The sequence below is a fragment of the Micromesistius poutassou genome (assembly GCF_964030765.1).
Source record: "Micromesistius poutassou genome assembly, chromosome: 4".
NCBI lineage: Eukaryota > Metazoa > Chordata > Actinopteri > Gadiformes > Gadidae > Micromesistius > Micromesistius poutassou.
The window spans coordinates 18,957,339-18,966,370 of NC_140274.1; the positions used below are offsets into that span (position 1 = coordinate 18,957,339).

Below are 9,032 nucleotides of genomic sequence, written 5' to 3' on the forward strand. Positions count from 1 at the left end.
GAATAACACATAGGTGGCGCTATAAAAAAGGCCTGGGAGTTGAGCATTTAAACAGGCTGCCATTACCACTAGGAAGGTGCAATTTGGATGTTGCATGCAACTTTAAAATCGCAACCCATACGGTCAGACCATTTGGATATAGTGCAGTGAATGCAACTTGACCACACACCCACACTCCAACAGATTTGGTGCCAGAGATGGTAAAAGCTGCAAACTTGGCACACATGTACAAGGTGACTGTGGGCCTATATGGTGTAAAATTCATAGCAATAAGGCAAAAGACGGCAGAGATACACATTTTAAAGTGAAATGCATGCATATATGTCAACCGCTGTACAACACTTTTAAACAGCTCTAACAATGCGTCAAAATCACGTACAACAACATCAAATCATGTATTCATTAGGCCACCACCATACTCCTCATACAGTTGGACCCCATTATGGTTGCTTGCAACTATATTTATAATGTATTCTTACATTACTTTTTTAGGGTGGATTAAAAAAAAGTGACGATTAGAAAGAAAATACAAAAAGGAAGAGTGCGTGTCTGGGCAGGACAGGCAGAGCTCTGAGGGCCATGTGATAATGACACTGGCCCTCGAAATGGCTCCGACAAGAGATATCATGACAACTGGATGGACTATATTTACATCAGGAAGGTCTCTGATCTGGGGCGGCAGCATCCTAGTGCTGATAAGAGCGCTGCAGGACATAATATCTTCCTGTTTGTTGAGGGAGGAAAAAATACTGGGAATAAAAGCATTCTTTAATTGATAATGAAATAAAAAGTATTAAATGTAAACTGTAGCCCTACTTTTCTAGATCATTATTATGTATGTAACGTTATGCATTTTTTATTTGGTTTTCATGAACTTATTTGATTAAAATAAAATCCTTAGAGATCACTGTAGGGTACATGATTGAGTTTGGTGACCAAAGTGTGTCACCAAACGTCATTGTAGAGACGAAACAACCAAATCAAAGCTATGGCCCCCAAGCTGATTGGTTTAAGTCTGTGACTGTGATCATGATTGGACAGCTGACCCACCACCATGGACTTTACTTATTTGATCCCAATTTGATTTCACTTGAACTGTTTGCTGTTAATGCTGCTATTACCACTGCCAATGATTACGGCCGTGGCATTTATGATGCGGTAGAGGGGTTTGAGCACTCAGCATGCAGTGATGCCCAACACACTACAAATCGCTGTGTTAACCCCAGTTCACACACAGTGAACAGTTAAACTGGGATTAATAGAAATAACATTTACTCAACTACAGCAACCCCTGCCTTCAAATGGCTTTAACGTTTTTTCATGGCTATATTTCAACATCAATCCTACTCAATTTTACCCTTTGTGAAATAGCCCAATGTGGCCTTTGTAAACCATCTCTTATTGGTGGGCTGAGAAGGCTTCAGGTCACATGTCCTTATGATTAAAATCAACACTCAAGGGCAGGGACACTGTGGCAACCCGGCCCATGCACAACGGCCCACAACGGCCCTTTAGCACCTGCCCCCAGGGGGCAGGTGCTAAAGGGGGTTTACCACCCATTTCACCCAGTTGGCGCTGGGGAACGAGACGTATGGTTCCCAAGCAGGGGACTGGAGAGGTCCGAGATTCCCTCCCAGGACGAACCAGTACCCGGGAAAGCCGGAATTTACACACACACACACACACACACACACACACACACACACACACACACACACACACACACACACACACACACACACACACACACACACACACACACACACACACACACACACACACACACACCAAGGCACATGACCAAGCAACACCGTCAGCTCGTTAAGAGGAACAGAGTACATGAACTGATTTGTCACCAAACCACAAACCACAAGCTGCTGAATAAGAATGGACTGTCTGAGAGACGTATTTATTAGTGTCCAAGATTCATTTTTGTGTTGCTGTGGGGCTAGTTATACAACCCCCTCGGTGTACAGGGTTAAATGCTAAATCAAGCGCTAGTAAGATTAATGCTCAATGCCTATACAACATGTGGAATTAGAGGTGGGCTTACACTTAGTACAGACTAGTTATGATTACACTGTGGGCTCTCAGCCTTAGAACTCAATCCCACCACATCATTTGCAGCAGCAGTGCATTGGCTCCTGGTTCTTAGTAAGTAAAGGACACACAATGGCCTTAAAGCACCTTTTAAAAAGGCTTTAGTGATTTGCCAACATTCACAGGTAGCAGGACAACAAAAGATGACCTGGCAGCACAAGTTTGTAGTATGATGCAATGATGTTGCAAACGCATGCTTCACTTGTGTCCACACACCACAGCTGTGTACAGTGTGGATAGTATAGGAGAAGGTCAACATGGAGATAAAGAGAAGCATCCTAACAAATAACATCTGAGGCCCTGTCCCTTCAGGAAGGAACCTCTCATCAGCCGACTGGTTTATTTTTTAGCAACTCAACTTCTGTGTCTCGTACTCTGTGATGCACTTACCACCAGGCAATACTACAATACCACGAGTACACAACTACAATACCACAGATCTCTGAGCAGATCTACAGATCTCTGAGCTGATTAACCAGGGAGCTCTTGTTTCCGACTCCTACTGCACTGTGTTTGTCTGTATCTGACTGAGGCCCTCCCCCGTCGCTCCCGTTGGCTGGAGCGTTGACAGAATGTAAACATGTGGAAGAGCGATGGGAAGATCCGGGATGTCCGGATGTGACCGAACAATATGCTATAAGAAGTGCTGAAGGACAGTGACCCTGTTAGGGATGAGGGAAAGGGGTTTCCAGTCTTCAACACTCGCCTTTCCTACCGAATATAGAGCGCCACTGAACTAGCGCTCCAACACACTCACATTGTACACAGTGGATTATAAACAGCCATCATAGGATTAGGGACTTTACTTTTTAAAGGATATACGGTCAATTGTTTCCGAAGGTGGAAGTACAATTAACAGTTCACAGACCAAAATACTAAAACGAATCAAGTCATGAACCCAGTGTTCAACTGAATGATTCATTAGGCTGAGTAAAGCATCTTTTGGGAGGCAGCATTGTAGTCTGACATCAAAGAATTCATACAGGCTATATTTCACAGTAGCGCTACATTGTTATGTGCATTCTGCGACATAAAGGCAATAACACAGAATGCTGACAGTCTACATCTTTAATATGCAATATCTCTCTGCAACAGTTAACCCCATCTGAGTAAAGATTCTTCCCATGGAGAATAGTGACTTTGAAGCCTACAGACTGTATAGTGGTCGCACATTTTTTCAAAGTCATTCCTTTTTTCTCACAAGTACAATGTCATCCATTCTAAAACAATCTTGATAGAGCCGTTTAACACCTTGATGTATTTACTACCTAGGGTGAGGATGGAAACATTTGAGAGCAGCTTCTCCTACAGTGATGAAGGACAAATGGAGAAGACAAGGGATCCAAGATAGGCAGTGGATGAGCTAGGCTACACACTGGAATGGGTGACTGTTTGTCCTGGTGGATGACATTAAAGACTAGCGCCTGCACCAGATAGCTGCTCAGCAGATACTGGGCCCATTGTGGCCCAGGGTAAACCATGACGAGCCTTGGGGGCGAAGCCCCAGATACATTTCATTTCCTGGCTTGTGGTCTCCGCCTTCGAACAGGCGCGGACATACCCAGACAGACATGTGCATGGAAGGCCTCAAGCCAGTGTAAAACAGACCCAGGTGAATATTGGATACCTGACGTTTGTTCTTGGGACATTCCAGACCGATTTGATGCAGTTTTCAATACCAAATCTCTCGTTAACCTGTCGGAAAAAGAGTCTGCCGTGTTTATCCACTCCCTATGGGAAAGGTCAACGCAGGAAGGAACGATGACAGCCCTGCCTCACAACTCCATTATGAGCATTCATCATCCCACCAGAACTTTCAGGGGATTTAAGCGGAGGTTCATATCCGTCACTTGCAAACATTGATGGTGCCTGTTTATACAATCATCACTTTTCGGCCTACATGGAAGTAAACTTAGTGGAAGGCTTGTTTGTTTTGTCCAGTACTTAAGTTAAGATGCTATGGTCAACCCCTCACCACTCATGAGATCTGATAAGCAAACAGTGGATCCTCCTTGATAACAACAGCTGTAGTATTTCAATTCTTGACTGATGAAAGCTGGATTTCGTGGAACTTCCAAGTCCCATGGTTCCCATGCGTTTGGTTTAGTGTTACAACACAAATGCTTTGTCATTCTAAGATGCTTTTGTCATTCTGTCATTCAGGTGCCTTCAGTGATCTCTGACAGAGAGACCAGGGGTAGATTCACAAGGATAATTCAGGGTCCCAAGACGGTTCTACAACAGAACACGACTAGGGGACCACAGGTTCCAACAGCAGCAGAGGTCATACAGATGTGGCTTTAAAACTAGTGGTCCACCAAACAGGCCTGTGCACTTTGCTGCAGATTCAGCGAGCGAGAAAGAAAGAAAGAAAGAAAGAAAGAAAGAAAGAAAGAAAGAAAGAAAGAGAGTAGGTTTCTAGAACTCTGCAAGACACGTCTGACTGAAACGTTTGTGTTTCCTTAGGCATTGAATTATTATATTCAAGGTTTTCAAGGAACATGAAACATCATGTGATTTCTGCAGCAGACACTGGCGGCCTTTCCCTTTTTATCCCTGATACTATCAGTTGGACTTTTGGAACTTAAATAGCACTGGAGATAAACTATGTAGAACGAGAACATAATATCTGGATACCTTTGCTGTGCCTTTTGCTTTTCACCCCGTTTGAGTGGTGCAAGGTAACGGGGGGGGGGGTTTCCCGGCCCGTCCACTAAAATAAGAACAGAAGATTCCAGATAGCAGGATACAGGAAGCCTGTACACACTTTCTGTACACACTTATTGTATGTTGTAAGTCCTGGCACTTACTGTACATACTTATTGTAAGTTGTAGGTCCTGGAACTTAATGTACACACTTATTGTATGTTGTACGTCCTGGCACTTAATGTACACATTTATTGTATGTTGTATGTCCTGGTCCTTAAAAACAGTCTCATCATGTAGCATCTTATCCTAGCTATCTTTGTTGTGTACAGGGAATGGGTTAACCTAGAAATTGTTAGTGCTTAGCACCTGTTTCTTTGAACATCTTTACTGTACCAACAGCGATAGTTTTTTCTATATATATATATAGTTTTTTCTCCTTCTGACAAATGGACTAATTTGTAGGTCGCTTTGGATAAAAGCGTCTGCTAAACACCCTAAATGTAAATGGATTGTCACACCTCGAGAAGTGGTAGACAGTAAGGCCCAGTGCTGCTCTGTCTATAGACACATACCAGGAAACAATACAGGAATATAGATTGTGTGAAAATGTTGCATGCATGCCGTTTTCTTACCCAGGCGAGAACGTGGCCTTGGGATCTTACATTGCAGTTGGGGTTCAGGTGAGGGTTCCAGGCTGGCTGAAGAACCCTCACCAGCCTTGAGAAAGGCACATGGGAACCGATGTACGCACTCACAGAATTATCCAACGCTTTGGATAAAAGTGTATCAGATGGCATGATATTATTATTAATATAAAAATGATTGCATGGCTCCAGTAACAGGGCTCTGTTGTTAGGTCTATATCATCATTTGAGGACACGTTATAATCAGCCTAATGTATGGAGAGACTCCTGGGCAACTCCACGCTGCCGAGTTGAACTCACCCATCGTAACATTACCCAACTTCAACAAAGTGTCCACACCGACGCACAAGGACTCACCATGTCTCCATGGGTCCTTTGGCTCCACCGCTCCAGAAACGATATCCTCATCTGAGGGGAAGGTCACCTTCTTGCTGTCTGCTCTGTGGTGGTCCTCCCCATCCTCCAGGCTGGGGGGCCACAGGGCCTGGTCGGGGCCCGCAGCAGCTTCTGTACTGTCCTGGCCTCGTTCAGAGGGGCTCTCCGCCTCCTTGTTGGTGTATCTGCAGGTGGCCGCCGATGACTCCACAGTCACCGACGGCTCCGGGCTCTCTGGGTCGGCCTCCAGGACACCGCTCTCGTCCAGGCTCAGGTCCACCCCGATGTCCATGTCCCCGCCGCCGTCCCCGATGGTGAACTTGGCACTCTCCGTGTTGCTCTGCTCGATAACCTCCACCCTGATGTCCCCGTGGTTCTGCTCCAGACCCGACCTGTCCTTAGGGTGTCCAGCTGTAGGGCCGTCTGGGGCGCTGCTGCTGTTCTTATTCCCGTTCACCTCGTCGAGTCCCCGTGTCCCCGGGGCCGGGTGGTTGTCCTCCTCCCCCCCCCTCAGGGGGTCAGTCCGCTGGGGCAGCACATAGGTCTCACAGGGCTCTGGGGTGACATTGTTCTGTTTGCCCATGTCCCCGTCCATCATCAGTTCAGTAATCCGGGACAGGACCCCCTCCGTGTGGCTGCTGTTGTGCTCATGGTTCACGCTGCTCTTTGTTTTAACATTACACAAATCTAGAGATTGCTCCTCGATATTCATGTTTTCATTTCCAGTTAATGTAAGTCTTCAGTTGTGTCAGAGAGGCTGGATACTAGATCTAGAAGTACTAGAACAAAAAACAATCAGGCAGTGGACATTATTTGGTGCTACAATTTGTCCCTAATGAAAAAAGATCAATGTTTGATCAATTATTATAAATAATGGTTGCAATCTACAGTTACTGATATTGCAAAAGTACTATCATTCATATTCAAATGATGCTCAAATGATGAAGCTGACTTTGTATGCATAATGATTCAGATGTATAACAGTAGGACATGGTCGATTCATGTAATTCATTCCCCAGGGTGTTTTCGTTCCTTGTACATTATGTAACTGTTACCTGTCTGACCCCCACCTGGATATCCACACACGGGTTTTGTTTACCAAGAAACCAAAGTAGCCATACCCCTGTGATAACGCAGGAACAGCTGTCAGGCCATCAGCAAACTACAGGCAGCGTTTGAAAGATCAGGACGTCCAGTTCAGTCAGGGCGCCTCCATTAGGCCAGTACATTGAGCCAGTACAGTGAGCCAGTACAGTGAGCCAGTCCCCGGCCAGACCAGTGGATTTGCATGAACTTAGCTGCGCTTCCTAGCTTCAACTTAATGCCCGGTGACATGTAGGCCGAGATGAGGCTTCATTCTCCACTTGTTTCGGGGGACCCAAAGGCTTCTCCTCCGACAAACTATACGGTGTTTTGTCGGTAAAACGGTCCCGTCCCCTGCGGCGGGTCTCGGTGCCCTGGTGAGCGGGTCTCGGTGGGCTGGTGAGCGGGTCTCGGTGCTCTGCTGAGCGGGTCTCGGTGCGCTGGTGAGCGGGTCTCGGTGGGCTGCTGAGCGGGTCTCGGTGGGCTGCTGAGCGGGTCTCGGTGGGCTGCTGAGCGGGTCTCGGTGGACTGCTGAGCGGCTCACCAGGAGTCTGGACTCAAGGAGAAAAACAGCGAGCACGGAACACGTCTCGGTGGCTAACGTCAGCGCTAGCGGTTTGTTTCCCAGAGACAACTACGTCCACCGAATGAACCGATGCTATTCGATATTTTGTGGGGGAATTAAATTAATATCCCGGCGCAAGTGGAAACCCCCCGTACGGGGTTTGAAGGAGACGCTACGTGTATAAAGCGTTAGCTTCTGCTAGCTAGCTGGAGACCCGACGACTGTTTGTTGTCCACACGTCACTACGTCACGGGCGCGTCACGGCGGTGCGCGTTCAAGAGACCCGCGTTACAAAACAACAGGTTTGTTTGTTACAAAACAAACTATGAAGGAAACGTGTCTATTTCCTTTATCGTTGTATTTCCAGAAATCGTTAGGAAGCCTGAATTAGATCCAAACATTATTTTAATCCGAGGAGTATCGTTGATGATCGTATTAAAAGAGAGAGCACCTTTGTGTTACTCTATACACGTGTGCCGCTGTGCACCTGTCCCGTGTTGGCATTTTATCTGGAAAGCCTAGGCCCGGTCCCATTTCTATCCCCTTATCAAGAATACTTGATTTGAGTGCCCTTAGCTGCAAGTCAGCTACCGAGATGGCTAGCGTTCTAGGGTTGATTTTAAGGGGGAAACGGCACTCCCCCTTGCTCCCTTATGTATTGGGACACTCTACCCCATTCGCGGGAACGCGCAGAATCTAGGGTTAGGGCTCAAATCTAGGGGAAGGGAGACAATTGTGAAAGGGCATTAGGCTTTGGGTTAACCCTAACTCTAACTGCTTGTATGTTTGGACTTAATTAAAGCGGAAAAAACAAATGTTCACATGAATAAATTAAACCACGTGTAACACGTTTTGTTTTTAGAACAGCATGAGTCACATTTAGGGGCAGAATCGGGTGTTGTAAAATGTTCAAAAAGTCAATTTATTTCAGTAGAAGTTACTCTACTGTAGCCCAATCTAAAGTATTTGATGTTCGATGGTCTGATGTTTACGGGTGCAAACCCAAACACCAGATGGCAGCACTGTACTGATTTAGCGGTTTGGTTTATGTTTGTTTTTAAGGGTAATCTATACAGTCACGTACTGTATACAAATGTATATACATGGACAATCAGTTTTAATAATATTAAAAGCATTGTGGCAACATAATTTCTTATTCATTGTCGCTTTCCTTGCCTTCTTGGGTCCTGTTGTAATTGCTAATGGCTTGCTTGCTCTCTGACAAGTTCAAAGACAACCAATCACATCCTTTGTACATGTTTGTACTCCCTTACCTCCCTGCTGAGAGAGAGGGAGAGGGAGAGAGCGAGAAAGAGAGGGGGGGAGAAAGAGAAGAGAGAGATAGGAGATAGAGAGAGAGGAGACAGAGAGAGATGGGGGAGAGAGGGGGGGGGGGGGGGGGGGGGAGAGGAGAGAGAGAGGAGAGAAGTGAGGTGGATGGATGAAAGACATTTTGAGTTGCGGTTCAGAATAAATAAAAGGTGTGGCATGGCTCCAGCAGCAGCAGTCGGACCGACCAATGAAACCGGGTCCATCCCAGAGGGTTGTCCTAGAACCGACTGCATGAGATCCGGGTCCCAGTTCACAACATCCTGTCGGGATGACCAGGACAGGAG

At 46.1% G+C, this 9,032-nt stretch overlaps 1 protein-coding gene across 4 annotated transcripts in view; it reads right to left on the bottom strand.

Annotated features, from left to right (window-relative positions):
• ppp1r37 (protein phosphatase 1, regulatory subunit 37) overlaps positions 1 to 7,662 on the bottom strand; it is a 37,558-nt gene extending 29,896 nt beyond the window's left edge. For 2 of the 4 annotated variants that reach the window (XM_084467420.1, XM_084467422.1), the window contains exon 1: positions 5,751 to 7,662. In XM_084467420.1, coding sequence (XP_084323546.1) covers positions 5,751 to 6,480 — 730 coding nt within the window. In that variant the 5' untranslated portion in view covers positions 6,481 to 7,662. The remainder of the gene's footprint in view (positions 1 to 5,750) is intronic. The other 2 variants (XM_084467421.1, XM_084467419.1) reach the window with 2 other exon arrangements.
• Between the last annotated feature and the right edge of the window lie 1,370 nt (positions 7,663 to 9,032).